The 15,562-nt window shown below is 36.9% G+C and overlaps 1 protein-coding gene across 2 annotated transcripts; it reads right to left on the bottom strand.

Moving 5' to 3' along the window:
- Positions 1-10,491: 10,491 nt before the first annotated feature.
- On the bottom strand, positions 10,492-14,045 carry LOC113339246. Of its 2 annotated transcripts, XM_026584546.1 has the most exons (4): positions 13,962-14,045; positions 12,872-13,747; positions 12,571-12,733; positions 10,492-11,830 (listed from the first exon to the last, which is right to left on the bottom strand). In XM_026584546.1, exons 2-4 carry the CDS (start codon positions 13,242-13,244, stop codon positions 11,545-11,547), a joined length of 822 nt encoding a protein of 273 aa, XP_026440331.1. In that variant the 5' UTR covers positions 13,245-13,747; positions 13,962-14,045; the 3' UTR covers positions 10,492-11,544. The 2 variants fall into 2 exon arrangements, with proteins under 2 accessions (XP_026440331.1, XP_026440332.1); XM_026584547.1 differs by lacking the exon at positions 13,962-14,045 and having other exon boundaries at positions 12,872-13,801.
- Between the last annotated feature and the right edge of the window lie 1,517 nt (positions 14,046-15,562).

The raw sequence follows: 15,562 nt of genomic DNA, 5'->3' as shown, positions 1-15,562 counted from the left end.
CTCAACAATCAAAGAATGAACTTACCGCTGCAAATGCAAATTCCCTTCCTTCTACTGTATCTCCATTTATGTCTTAGCACTATAAGCTAGGACATGTCTCTTTTTCACGTCTTACATATATGATCAATAAAGGATTACTAGGAACAATTCAAGTTGATAAAGAACCTTATTGCATTTCATGTAAGTTGGGTAAACAACCTGCACTTCCTTTTAATAATAGTGTTACTCATTCAGTTGAACCCTTTGATCTTATTCATTATGATGTGTGGGGAAAGTCTCTCATTGCCTCTAAGGGAGGGGCTTTATATTATGTTATCTTAATTGATGATTTCTCTCGTTTTAAATAGATATATCTTTTCAGTTCTAGATCAGAATTCTTGAAAATATACACAGATTTCTCTAGAATGGTCAAAACTCAATTTAGAAAATCCATTAAAACCTTTCGTGCTGATCAATGAGGTGAGTGTATATCAACTCCCTTCAAAGAATTTCTTAAAACAGAAGGTGCTCTACTTCAGTTATATTGTACTGAAACTCCAGAGAAAAATGGTATAACAGAAAGAAAACATCGTCACATCATAGAGACCGCTAGAACACAACTTCTTTCAGCTTCAGTTCCCTCTAATTTTTGGGGTGAGTAAGTTCTTACTGCTGTTTACACAATAAATCGCGTTCCATCTGTAGTCATAAGAGGAATATCTCCTTATGAACGTCTCTATGATAAGAAACCAAACTATTATGAGCTTCGTGTTTTTGGTTCCACATGCTTTGTCCTTTTCACAGAACGAGAACGAAACAAACTCAGCAAAAAGAATGCTATCTGTGTGTTCCTAGGTTATGGTATTGAACAAAAGGGCTATCGTTGTTACGACCCAGAGAATCGTCGATTACGTATTTCTTGTCATGTTACGTTTTGAGAAAATATACCCTTTTGGTCTCTTCTTAGTAGCAAGTCTTCTACTCTAGAACAGTTTACGTATCTAGATCTTTTTGAGGATGTTTCTTTATCTATATGTCAGCCTAGAAATATTCCATCCACCACCACAGAAGTTACTCCTCTTGACAGTGTTGAAACTCCACATGACCATTCTATGGAAAATCCTGACAATGCTTCTCCAGAAAGGGATCTTGTACCTGAGGATGATGCTTTACCTCCACGTGCTCGTCGACCACCAGCCAGGTTTGTAGATTATCATTGTTCTTTATCATCCATTTTGTCTATACATGAACCAAAATTATATAGGGAAGCATCTATAAGTCCAGTCTGGCAAACATCTATGGGAGAAGAACTAACAGCTCACAAGAACGCTGGTACATGGGATATGGTTGACTTGCTACCAGGGAAAACTGTTATTGGAATTAAATGGGTGTACAATATCAAAACAAACTCAGCAGGTGAGATAGAACTCCACAAATCTCGTTTGGTTTCTCAAGGATATACACAAGAATATGGTATAGACTATGAAGAAACGTATGCTCTCGTTGCTCGTATGACTACTGTACGTACACTTCTTGCTGTTGCTGCTGCTCGTAATTGGAATCTTCATCAAATGGATGTCAAGAACGCCTTTCTTAATGGCGAACTTCAAGAAGAAGTGTATATGAGACCACCACCAGGAATGCCTCATTCTCCAAATCAAGTATGTAAACTTCGTAAAGCTTTGTATGGACTTAAAAAAGCACTGCGTGCTTGGTTTGAGAAGTTTCCAAATGCTATCCTTCAGTACGGATTCAATCAGAGTGTATATGACTCAGTAATGTTTACTCGATAAATTGACAAGGGTGTGGTTATTCTCCTTTTATATGTTGTTGATATGGTTATCACAGGTGATGATTTAGAAGGAATTACTTCTCTCAAACTTCATCCCAGTTCGTGTTTTGAAATGAAAGACTTAGGTCTCTTAAGGTATTTTTTTGGTATAGAGGTTGATAAATCAGTTGATGGTTATTTTATCTCACAAGTGAAGTATGCCTCCGACATTCTTCAGCGTGCTGGTTTAACAGATAGTAAGACTGCAGATACTCCTCTTGAACTAAATGTGAAACTCAATCCTGTCGAAGGAAAATCTTTAGAAAATTCTACTTTATATCGTATGCATGTGGGAAGTCTTAATTATCTAACCATCACAAGACCAGATATCAGTCATGATCATGTAGTAGCCAGTTTATGTCAGCTCCAAGGTCCACACATTATGCTGCAGTACTTCGGATATTACGTTACATTAAAGGCACCCTGTATCAAGGTATAACATTCTCATCTACTTATGATCTCTGTCTTCATGCATATTCAGATTCAGATTGGGCTGGTGACGTTACAGATAGACGCTCAACCACATGATACTATGTGTTTCTAGGTAATTCCTTGATCTCCTGGCGCAGTAAGAAACAAAGTGTAGTTTCTCGGTCTAGTGTAGAGGCTGAGTATCGATCTCTTGCTCATACAACTTCTGAAATTGTTTGGTTAAGATGGCTCCTTGAAGATATGGGAGTTCACTATCAGAATCTACTCCATTGTGTTGTGACAATATAGCATCTATTCACATTGCTCATAATGATATGTTTCATGAACGTACGAAGCATATTGAGATAGATTGTCACTTTGTAAGACATCACTTCAAGCAACAGACTATTGTCTTACCATTTGTTCGCTCGGAATTGCAACTCGCTGGTTTATTCACCAAATCATTGACCTCAGCTCGTTTAAGGTTCTTGGTTTCCAAACTCAACATGTGTGTTGCACCATCTTGAGTTTAAAGGAGGGTGTTAAACGATATTGTCCTGATTTCTTGGGATAATATCTTTCTCTACATGGCATGTATATCTTTGTGTACTTTGTTCCCTTTTCCATGTATATCTTGTTTCTCTTTTTGTATATAAGAACATATGTATTGTATCTTGTTTACACGTTGAATACAATCCTATCATTCACGATATACATGTCATGACAGAGATGTATTGTATCTTGTTTACACATTGAATACAATCCTATCATTCACAATATACATGTCATGACAATCTCTGTCAGCGATAAGCATACCCCACCAGACATAGATTCCAAACAAGATCATCCTCCTGATCTTCTTCCTGTTTCAATAGTGTATCTACACCATAGGAACCAGAGAGGGTAGTACTTTTTCTGTATTCTAGAGCTGATCATCTTCCGGCTCCAGACACTCTCCTACAAACTCAGCAGAAAAGACTCTTGTCCTTGAACAATACCTTTAACTTTGGACCCAGTGAATCAGCTAGATCACCCAATATAAATTCAGCAACTTTAGAAACATTTTCATCCCTGAAAAGAAAACATAGAACATATTTTGTATAAGGACACTCCCGCAAATGCCAACACAACAGACCAAATGAGATTATTCAGAACAGAAAATGGAAGTGGTGGAAGAAGATTACTAGATCAACATAGCATACCTAATCTTATCATTGAACACCAATTCAATAAATTGCAAAAATGACCAGCATGTGGCAACATAAGATCTGCCTTTGAACACTTAAAACCTCCCTGAGGACCCCAGAGTAAGCTTCCATGATACCACTTCTCGTAATCCCATAATCTCATTGTCTGTATTAGCACAAACCTCAGAGGCTTCCTAACACACTCTTCAGTATCTAATGAATTATTATGTATAATATTATCAGCTAACCTTCTCGACTCGGGAGGTTTCTGAACATTTCCAAGTTCAACTGACAAAGAAACCAAAAAACCTGGTAGATTCGGCTCTTGAAACTGCTAGAGGTAACTGTGTAATCTCCACTGCAGTTTTTATCTTCTGAAAACTACAAAACGAAGCACAAAAAAAAAGAAGAATCAACAACAATTTTATAGTATACATTACCATAAACATTAACGATATGGCTCGGCTCAATCGGACGCGTGGCTGTCTGAGTCAAGTGTCATTTTATATCGGTAGCAGTTTTAGGGCAAAAACGTAATTATTCAGAGACGGGTATTAATCATCTCGGAATTTTTCCGTGTTTTTATCATATCAGAGACGCTTATTTTTGATCAACGTTCCAACTACTGTTACCGAGGGTCTCGGATGTGGATTGTAAAAACCCCATTTTCCACTAGTGGTAATATATATTTTTTAAAAGGACCAAACAGACAGTTAACTAGGTCAACAATATCAAACTCTCTTTATTATTTTATTCCTAGGACTAAATGGTAGTTTCTACAATGGATTGATGAACCTCAAATTCGACTTGTAATTACTGTCAATCTCGGTCGAGATGGTCGAGATCTCGCCAAGAATCTCAGTTTCGTTCTACAGCTGAGGCAAGTCTTTTAGTCTCGGCGAGAGGAGATTTGAACGAGAAAGTGAAGATTTCACCGAAACATGACCGAAATCTTGCACAGAAAAGTTCTAGTTACGAAATTTTGTAATAAAAAATTAATTTTAACTCTAACAAGCTCTCTTTTTTAATTTTTTTTCGAAAAAATTTAGTATTGCTTTTTTATTTATACGAGTTTAACTTATGCATAGTCTGTAAAATGTTTTACATCTATATTACAAGCATAAAATTTGAAAATAAAGACTCTGGGATTTAACTGAGAACTTCCGGAGATAAAGTTATCTCGGTATTTTAGTCCCAACCAAGATGGACCAAGGTCCGAGATTCATTACGTTTAGGAGATGTGCAAATATTACAATAAATTTGTAGGTGAACACCAACAAGAGATAGACCAGATATTTTTAAAGATTGGCAAATGCGGCTTTATGGGTCCTGATGTGAATTAAAAATAACAAAAAATATTTGAAAATGAGTAGGATGAAATTATTTACATCCTGACTTTTTTACATGTTTGTCCATTTAAACAGTATCAAAATCTAGATGTCTTTTTCACCCAGGAATTGTTGATTTTGGTCATTTTAACCAATTTTGTGTTAGTTTTTACCTTGTTAACTTGGGATGTAACTTATAATTACCTGTTTGTTTCCTCGTGACTTACCTACAAGTAATTGAGTATGATTCAATGTATTTGTGTTTTATTTAGTGCTAGGTGTGATTTATCGCTTGGTTCAGGAAGATATCATTTCCCGACTTAAATGTTCCGAATCACTTAGATTAAAGTTAGATTTGACTCAAAATAAAAAGTCAATCTGATATTCTATCGAATAAATTGAGGAGCCGTGTCAAATTCAATTACTGAGTCAGTAAAAATTGTAGAGTTATAAATCTTCTTAAAATTCATGTAAATTAGGCACAAATACATGTGCGAGTCACATTTGGAGTCGGATATGTGTTCCACCAATTCAAATATACCAAGAGCCGAGTCAGACCGTTAAACATCTGATTCACCATGATTCAGATCCAAATAAACCAGCGGATTTCTACGTGGGCCCACTACAGTCGCCAGTTTTGGATTTGTACGTTTCCCCAGTTCCTCCCATGCTTCACTGTCGTATTGACACGTAAACATAGTCTTCCACCTAAACAGAGAAAGAAAATAAATGAAAGAGGCCCACCCACCTCGAACTTCACGTGTTCGCCAGAGAGAGATGTACTGTGAACTTCACGTGTTTAGCTAAATTGTCGGCAACTTTATTACATTTCCTATGAACGAAAACACAAGACCAAAATTGAATGCATTTCACTCTTTCAATTGCATCCAACAGAATTGCCTCGTTTTCCCATGCTATTACTGGAACGTTGTTGTTGATATCTCTCTCTATGCCTTGAAGATCTGTCTCCAAAATCACTTGAGTTAATCCCAGCTCCATACTCCAGTTGACTGCACTTGAGAAAGCTAAGCACTCCGCTTGTTCCGAATTTGCTACTCCTGCATAGCACTTTGAGCAGCCTCCCCTCCATTGTCATGTATGATCACGCAACACAAGAGCCACGCCAGTTAGACCAGTATTTACATCATAAGAGGCATCACAATTTAATTTTAAATAGGGTGAATTAGGAGGTTTCCAGTGTGGTGCAGGTATTGATAGGTTATTCTCAACTATCCTAGGAGCTTTAATCTTATTATAGAGTGCCTCCATATAGTTTATGAAACTCATAGATTTTCTTGCGACTCCTTGTGGTTTTACTGTTGAGCTTTGAAATTCGACTTCACATCTGATATTCCAAATTGTCCAAGAAACTAACATAGCCGTATGAAGCCAACTTGTGTTGTATGACTGTTGTTGGTGCTGTTGGTACCAACTTTAGAACATGTCTTCAATACTGCTATGCGCTCCAGAGAGAACTCTTGATCCACCTGGTATTGACATCCATACAGCTTTTGAGAAGGGACAATTGAAGAGAACATGCATTACTGTTTCATTGTGCTGCTTGCAGAGCGGACACATCTGATTGACATAGTTGCAGGCTCGTGATCTCCTATCTTTTGTTGGAAGAATATATGTCAGACATTTCCAAAAAAAGTGCTTTGTCCTTGGCCAAATTTGAATCCCCAGAAATCTTTCCATTTAATGTCTGTGCCTGGAATGAATATAGAGGATTGTTGAGTTCCCCTACTTTCATCGAACAGTTTGTTATAAGCTGACTTCAAAGTGAAAACGCCATTTCTCGTAAGGCTCCATATCAGTTTATCTTCAGCAGATGACGGTATTCTCATATCCAGAATTAAGTTTGCAGTAGGAGTATCAAACAAGTGCATGACAAGTTCCTCATTCCATTGACTGCCATCATTTATTATCAGTTCTTGAACCCAGATGAAGTTCTCCGAATCCATTATTTCATTCCTTGGAACTGGAGGGGAATCCATACCTGCAATCCAAACATCGAGCCAGATTTTGATTTTATCTCCTTTACCCAGTCTCCATCGACTATGCTTCTTAATAAAACTGATTTGTTTTTGGATACCATTCCACGCCCAAGAGCAATTAGATTTGATACTAGCATGAAGCAATGTAGTACCTGCGAAATATTTCGCTTGCATTTCTTTAACCCATTGAGCTTCTGTGTTGGTACATATTCTTCATGGATCCCTTACTAACATAGCTTGATTAAGAACTTTTAAGTCTCTAAAACCTTGGCTACCAAGATTTTTGTGGAGACTCAAATTCCTACAAGAAACAAAATAAGTTCCTCGTTTTTCTTCAAAACCCCACCAGAAGTCTCTTTGTGCGGCATCAATTTGTTTAATCGCCTCAGATGGAATCTGGAGGAAACTCATTGAATAAGCCGGGATGGTATTTGTGCCTGTCTTAATCATTAAAGACTTTCCACATTGATACATAGTCTTTCCATTCCATGCTGATAACCTGTTCTTAACTCTGTCATACAAGTCTGTGAAATGTTGTAATATTAAATTTGTGGTAAATAAGAGTTCGTTACTCGGACTTGAAAAGATTTTTAAAACAAAAATATATACACAATTTGTCACAGGATCAAGAGATACTAGGACTCAGGATTCCACCAATTCTTATACTCATGCGAATCAACTATTAATTCTAGACAATTATAGCTTATAATGATAACAAATATCGACTCTTTTCTTTGCCCAAAATAGATTTTGTAAAGTATTAGATGTAAATCATAAGCATGATGCATCAAGAGTTCCTAGACTAAGCATACATCATCAGATAAAATCACAAATAATCAAGAAAAATCATAAAACAACTCATAATAGTGCAAATAGTCAAAAAAGAATTAAATAGAATTACTCATGCATAAAGAATGGTTTCCTCCATCATCCCAGTAATGGGGTTTAGCTACTCATAATAATCATGTTCTAAAAGTAAATATTTGATGCTCAAAATATGATTAAAAAAGTGAAAAAAAAATACAGTGAAACTACGACCCTCTTTAAGCGTCCAGAGAAGAACGATAAAACACCACTGCTGTAAATAACGATACCTCACTGTTGCTGTTGACGCTGTTGTTTTAAGACCCTCCTTGGATAGTCGTTGTCACTGTTGATAAACGACTGTCTTCTGGTGTCTGTTCTTCGTGTTCTTCGTGCTCTTTAATGGCAGCAGCAGCAGCAGAACTCCTCCTTCCTGCAGCTCCCGTTCTTCGCTCCTCTAGCCTCTCTCTGGTCTCTGCTCTACCCCAAAACTCTTGATAAACTTTCTATGACGTAAACCCAACTATTTATAGGCTTTGAATCACCTTGAAACTCGATCAAACTCGTTGAAAATCTCCATTATTCTCTACGGGCAGTTTGAAGAATAATCCTCTTCTTGTTGCGTTCCACCCTGTTTTTAGCTATTCTCTCGTCTCAAATATTTTCTAGGAATTGGACTCAACTTATTTGAAGTATATCCCACGCAAGAAAATCCCTTAAATCTCTCAAAATAATCTCAAACCCTAAACAGGGACCGTGTTGCTGTCTTGACTTTGTGTGGATTTTCCGACTTGCCCAGCCCAATTGGATGGGTCAAGATGATTGCATTAGGCCTGTTATGTCTCCTAGAGTCCGTAGGTACCAAATATGCCCATTGAATCTCCTCTTAAGTCGCTCAAATCTCTTCTCAAAAACTGTTGTCGCTGCTGCCTATTCTTCCCGCCAATTTCTGTTTTGAATTTTGAAGATGACCTCCCCCTATCCAGTTCCGGTGTCCCTTTAGTACATGCCCTGAAATGGGGTGCCCCTTAGTAATTAGGTTACCCCTTATCCAAAGTGAGAGTCCGTATAGTAATTTTCTCCCACGAGCGCAAAAACCACTTTTTAGTCAATTTCGCCGCAAAAGCTTATTTCTCCAAAAATACCTACAGGGACATAAAACGCCATAATAAATATAAAATCGAGCACTAATAATATATACAATTGAGATTATATAAGACATATAAATGTGCCTATCATGAAACACTGAATTTTTTTCTTACCAATTATGATAGGAATACCTAAATACTTTTCAGTAGGGATCATCTTTGGTACCTTTAATCTTCTTGAGATAATTCCAAATCTATGCGGTACATTTTCACTAAAATGCACGCTAGATTTCTTGAGATTGACAAGTTGGCCTGAAACATTGCCAAAATCCTTAATTATCTTTAGAATGTTATCAACACTATGGAGATCTGCATCCATAAATAACATACAATCGTCTGCAAAGAACAAATGAGAGATAGATGGTACACCCTGTGCAATTTGGATTCCTTGGAACTGCTTCATCTGTTCAGCATGATGTAATTGTCCTGAAAACGCCTCCATAACAATGATAAAAAGATAAGGTGACAAAGGGTCACCCTGTCTCACCCCACGAGATGCTTGATAAGCTTCACATGGTGAACCATTAAGAAGTATAGATATTTTTGTAGGACTGATGCACTGTAATATAAGGTTCCTCCATTCATGACAGAATCCCGTATGCTCTATTACATCCATAAGAAAAGACCACTCAAGACGATTAAGGTTCCTCCATTCTCTTGATACAGGTATGTACCACATAATTGGAAGTAAACATTCTGCTAGTGATTTTCGTGAATCGAAGGAGATGTTATGCTGCAGTTGGATTGAACCCAATTGGTCAAAGAGCTCAGATCAATCTCTTGACTGGCTTAGTATTTAGAATTAAATTCGATTACAAATGGATCTTGATGGTGATTTTTTGATAAAGATCCCATGGTTTGTGTAATTTTTTGATGAAGGTAACAGTGGTAGGTTTTGTACTGACGTTCTTCTATTTTGTCACCCCGGTGAAAAAATAAGTTAGATATTATGTGCATCAACCCTGTCTGTGATCCTGGTGTTATTGGAATTTTAGGGGATTGATTGTTTCAGGTAGAAGATAGGAATCTAATTTGGAAGAATACTTTAGTGGTGTGTGTCCTTATTCTCAGGGATAAAAATGGTTAGCCTGTTGGTAGTTGCAAGGTCTGGTTTGGCTTTTACTGTGTTGGACCATGGTTTCCAGAGAGTTGAGTTTGGGATATTGGTAGTTGTTTCTTTGGGATGTTGGAGAGATCGGTTGGGTTTGGATCTCTTGCTGCAGTTTTTGCTAATTAACAATAGTGGTATTTTTGGTTGTACTTGGTTACAGTCTGGTGCTCTATAACAGACTGTTCTTTTCTCTTTTTCTTTGTTTGGTTTTCCTTTTTATAACATACTGACGCTGCTGACTAGGTTGATCACATGGACCCATTACAACCAGTCACTGCTTGAATTACGTGTGTTTTTCGAATCAGATAATTGAGATTTTGACATGGCATGTGGTGTTATTCAGCTCCCTATTCTCCACCTCCCTACTCTGCTCCCTCTAATCTAAACCCCACATCTGGGAAATGGTGAACCCCACTTGTACCTGAATGTGATTCAAATCATAGACGTGTGGTGTAGATTGGAGGGAGCTGAATAGCGTGTAGGGGTCAATTGTCTTAACATGTCCCAGGAATTGACTATGGCGCCCTTAGAGACCTGGTTACTCTGGCACGTCAAATATCAATTTCTCGGCTGATTTCGCCAAAATAAAATCTGGTCAGCCATTAAGCCGAGATTACAGCTCAAAAAAGATTAAGCCTGAGCAAAAACCAAATGTACAAGCCTTAACTCAACAGAAAATGGACAATTTTCTCCATCATTCTATTCTTTTTCATTCCTATAAACCCAATTTTCTCATTTCCATCTTATTAACAAAAGATTACACATTTCCATACTTTTAATGTACTCCTGTCTAATTCTAAACGCTAAGCCAGTTAAGAAAATGATTTGAGCTCTGTGACCAATTAGGTTCTATCCAACTGCAGCATAACATCTCCTTTGATTCCCGATAATCTTTAGCACAATGTCTACTTCCGAGGCAGTGATACGTACCTGTATCAAGAGAATAGTAGAGTACCCTTTCTTCATGCAACCTGGCAAAGTAGATTTTGTTCTCCATTTGACTAGTCGGAGCAACTGCAGAGATACAAAATGTATTGCTAATACACAACATATGCCGCCCCAAATTCGCAACTTCAACCCAAACCATTTTAGTGTTGTTCAATCTGAAAATACGAACCCATTTCCCCAAATGCCCTAACAACACACACAAAAGGTTTCCTTCCCACTCCACCAAGTAACTCTCATAGATAAACTCATAATTAGGCCGGGGTACCATGGCTAAAATTTCCCAACTAATAACCCCATTCTCTTGTTTAGATACTCCTAAAGTTCCGATTCAAGTCTAAGCAATAAAATGCTTCATTGTAGAAAACTGGATTGTTCAAACCAGTGTCAAACTCTACGAGTTTCTTATCTGGAGCTAAATAAGTACCATCAAAAGAACCATACCTCCATTGTTCTTCTCCCCGTTTAATGAAGAAGATCGATACATTATCACCCAATGGTTTACAGAAGGTAAAACCCATGCAATCTGAAGAAGCCGGCAAGGACGAGAATGAGATACCTGAGAATAGACCGTCATTTTCTGGCAAGTCTGGAAGTTTGATGCTGCATCTCGTGAAGGGATTGTGGAAGAGCAATTTCAGACCATTTGACATGAGCAACCACCCACCTTTCGAAAAACGAATCCTAGAACCTTTACACATCTCAGGGATATTAATCTGGTATTTTTCATTATTATGCAATGGGTTAACAAAACTGAAGATGTAGGGATCAACCGTAGAAAACACCAGCCATGGGGATATTTATTACGGGGCCCGGATAGTTCTAGCAGAAGAGGGTCTTTTGAGACTCATTATCGCACGGTATCTTTTACTCACTGCACGTAAGCGAATGTAATCCAATGTATGAACATGGTTAGACACCGACCACACGAAATCATCACTCGCAAGCATCCCTAGTTTTGCTTCTCCAATACCATCTTTCTCACCATCCCAAGCTACACAAGGTATGTTTTCAGTTACCTTTATAACTTTGTCCATGTCTTCGACCTTTCCCAAAATACAGTCTGACATTTGTCTTTTATCATCGACCCTGCAAATTAAAGAATCAGAACATAAATAAGTAAACGGCATGAACTCAATCACACAGAGGCTAAGTGGATACATTTTATGTGTAAAACTTGAAAAGAGACACTATCTGTAGAAAGCGATAACCTAGTCAGTCTACTCTGGATGGAGTCTAATAGAAAAAGACAAAGAGGAAGAAGTTATAACTGAATTTACATTGTGCATCCATCTTGCAGACCCCTAAACACACATACACATACACTGGCACTTATAACTGAATTTACATTTAGGACTTCAGTAAATGAGGATCCCCATTTTAGCACGATCCCAACCAGTTAGGTTCAGAACTTGGTTGAAAATTTTGTGCAAAATGATTGGCCAGGAAAAACTTGGGATCTTCCTCTCTTCTAACAATTTAAATAACTCTGTGAATTTTCAATTGAAAACTGTTGACCGTCTTTACAGATTTTCAATAACTCTGCAAGGAAAAAAAAAAAAAGAGACCAGTTTGGCTAAATGGTCAAAATAATCTTGGTACCAAAAGTTTGGCTGGACAGACAAAGGAGGCTCTGCGTCTGTGGTTACTTAAATTGTTATGTGAAGATAAAAAAGACTAATGATAAATTTTAGTGAGATTCGAACAAAGGGATTTATGAAAAGAAGAAAGATAGCTTGCCTGCTTTTAAAAGAAATTTCAATTTGATGATACTTAAACAAAAGTAAGTACAAATTAATGAGACAAAGCGCGATGTTCTTCAAAATTACCTTGGGGTTGCAGTAATCATCAACCATTCAGGTTGGAACCACGGCGTTGGTAGATCAGGACATGGTAAAGAAAGCAAAATACTTTGATCTTCCAAGTCATATTTGTACAAGCTCATTTCTTCGTCTTGCGTAAAATACATACAACCTTTTGAAAATCCCAAGTCTGAGGCCAAGCAAGACAGTTGTGTATGATAGCTTACAAAAAAGACATGGTCATCCAAACTTTTCACATTCTCTCAAGCCATCAAAGCGGAATCTAATTTCCATATTTCAATCTTGCGTATACAGTTTGTATAAATACCTCTACGGATGCTCCATTTCCGAATTCGGAAGACCTCACCAAAAGACTCCAGACAATATTGCTCAACAGTTCGAAGCATACCTCCAGTTCCTGATTCCGTTACAGGAATGCTGTCTGGGCTAACAATGAGTTCATCACCTACTGAGACGGTTTCTTCATCATCCATATCAGACCCACTTTGTACTTCTATCACATAGTAGACAGGGTTGAAGCACATTATATGTAACTTATTTTTGAGATACAACATCGTTTTTGGTTCTTCTGATACATTAAGCTCATGCCTTCTCCATTCTTTTTCACCGGGGTGGCAAAATAAAAGAACGTCAGTACAAACAACATTATTGTGACCTCCATCAAAAAGTAAATAAACCATGGAATCTTTATCATAGTTATAACCATCACTACTGGTACTACTACTGTCGCTTCTGATGGTGGTGTTGATCTGAGGAGGTGAAGTCAAAATACAATCTTTGAGCCAATATTTATCGTCTGTTTCATAATAATCCAACAGAGAAGGTAATTGAACGGTATCTAGTGTTTGAGGATTCCAAAGTAAACAATCTCCATAAATAGGATCAGTAGTATCATGACAAAGAACAATTAACCATCCTTGATGACAATTTTTCTGCCGAAAATCCCTTTTACTTAATTCTGGTATAAACTTTTTTTGAACATCTCTTGTTTAATTGATCATCAGCACATATGTTATAAAAAGCTTGAAACTTACTATCTTTGCCATGTGGGATAACAAGCCAAGGTGATACCTTTGGGGATGGTGGAAGTCTGCGTTCACCCCTTTGATGATCTATTTTTCCCATTGAACAAACCCTTAACTATAACAAGAGAGGAACCAAACGTAATGCCTTTTCCACCAACCTGTATTAATGACATTACATTAGCACAGATCAAACAACATCACAATCGGGTTCTTCATCATTAAAATTGCTAGATTGATTTATCCTCTAAACAATATTTTTCTTCTCTTAGTCATTCTGGCAAACATATAAAGAGCAGTTGTATAATTTCCATTTTTTAATATCCGAAAATCAAAGATGGAAAGAATTAAGAAATTTGATGAAAAAGGAGTTACCTACTTGACTTCAGTGGAGGAGGAAGAGGCTGATAATTACTGAGCGAGGGAGTCAGTGAGGATGTCAGTCTGATTTTGTGGCGGGCGACTAAATTAAATAAACAACTTGTATGATGCGAGACTATGAATAGAAATCAGGATGTTGGCAGCCCCGGGCAAGGTTGCCCTCCATGGGCTGCCACATTTCTCCATTAGTCCTATAAATTTTGCAAGCCCAAATCCGCAAAAAAAGAGAGTTTTGCTTACCCTTGAAAAGCCTAAATTATTTTTGTCTTTCCAATATATACATGCATAAGCAAGGAAAATTTATTTACCAACCTTTTCTTTGCAACTCCAACTCCATCGCAGTGTAATAAGACAAATTCTATATAATTAGTCAGATTCAGACGAGTCAATTGATAAATATCACTGATTTGAAAAACAACATCTCCTTCTTGAAACCAATCACTGAAAGAAACCCAAACCTTAGCCGTTGGAGCTTATCTGCGCAGATCTGAAAGGATCATATCTGAGAAGATCGGATCATCTTTAACCTCTCTTCTTAACATTCCTAATTAATATCTCTAATTTCATTTAGGTCGAATTTATCTTCTTGTTTGATTTCATCAAATTCTTGTGAAGTTCTTGCTGACTTTATCGTTTCTAGTAGACCAAGTTTTTCAACAAAAATGGATACCACATCTACTTGTACTGAGATTCCATCAACACTCTTCATCAACATCAATATCAAAAGACACCAAGATTCCAATACTGAAGTGAATTTATAGTTTATCCTTCGAATTGGTTTTCTTCAGTCGATCAGCTTTAGAATAAGCTAATCGTGGTAGTCAAATCAGTCATCGGATACTCGGATTCGTCTTTTAGGGTATTTCCTTCTTTGGTATTGATTTATTAGTTATCTTTCAAATTCTTCGAATTGAATTTTTCAGTTGATTTTTATTATGAAACCTACTATAATGTTATGATTCTTTTTTTTATTGATAGGAAAGAAACAGGTTCAGTTCCCTAGAAGAAGATGAGAACTTGTGTTAGATGCCATGTATTGACTACTCATAACTGAAGGACATGCACTACGTGGGTGTGAAAAATTTCTAACACCAGATCAGACTGAATTTTAATTTAAAATATTGTCAGGGGCGAAAAAAATTTTATTAAAAACTTCATTTATGTTTTCATTTCATTTCCGTTTTAGTTTAGACTTTGCAACCTTTTTCTGCCATCACTTCAGTTTCTTATTACAATTTTTCTATTTTCATACATATTAATTTAATGCAGGCAATTCATCTTTGTTTTGTTTATATTTTTGTTTAATTGTGTATGCAATCTTAGAGGCTATATTTTTGTTAGTTATGTTATTTTTTTTCATCATTTCAGTTTTTCCGCGCATTATAATTTTAATTTTTTACACTTTCAATCTCCATCCATGTTTCAGGATTGTATGGGTACATCAATATAGTCTTACAACTAAACAGAGAATGAAAGGTTCCATCTACGAATATAACAATATGATGGTCCTTTGAAGGCATAGGTAGGATCATCTCTTCAAAAATAAAAAAATAAAAAACAAAACAAAAAGCCAATACATTTAATTTGGTAAATAA

The sequence above is a fragment of the Papaver somniferum genome, unplaced genomic scaffold (assembly GCF_003573695.1).
Source record: "Papaver somniferum cultivar HN1 unplaced genomic scaffold, ASM357369v1 unplaced-scaffold_21, whole genome shotgun sequence".
NCBI lineage: Eukaryota > Viridiplantae > Streptophyta > Magnoliopsida > Ranunculales > Papaveraceae > Papaver > Papaver somniferum.
This window is presented reverse-complemented; position numbering and strand designations above follow the sequence as displayed.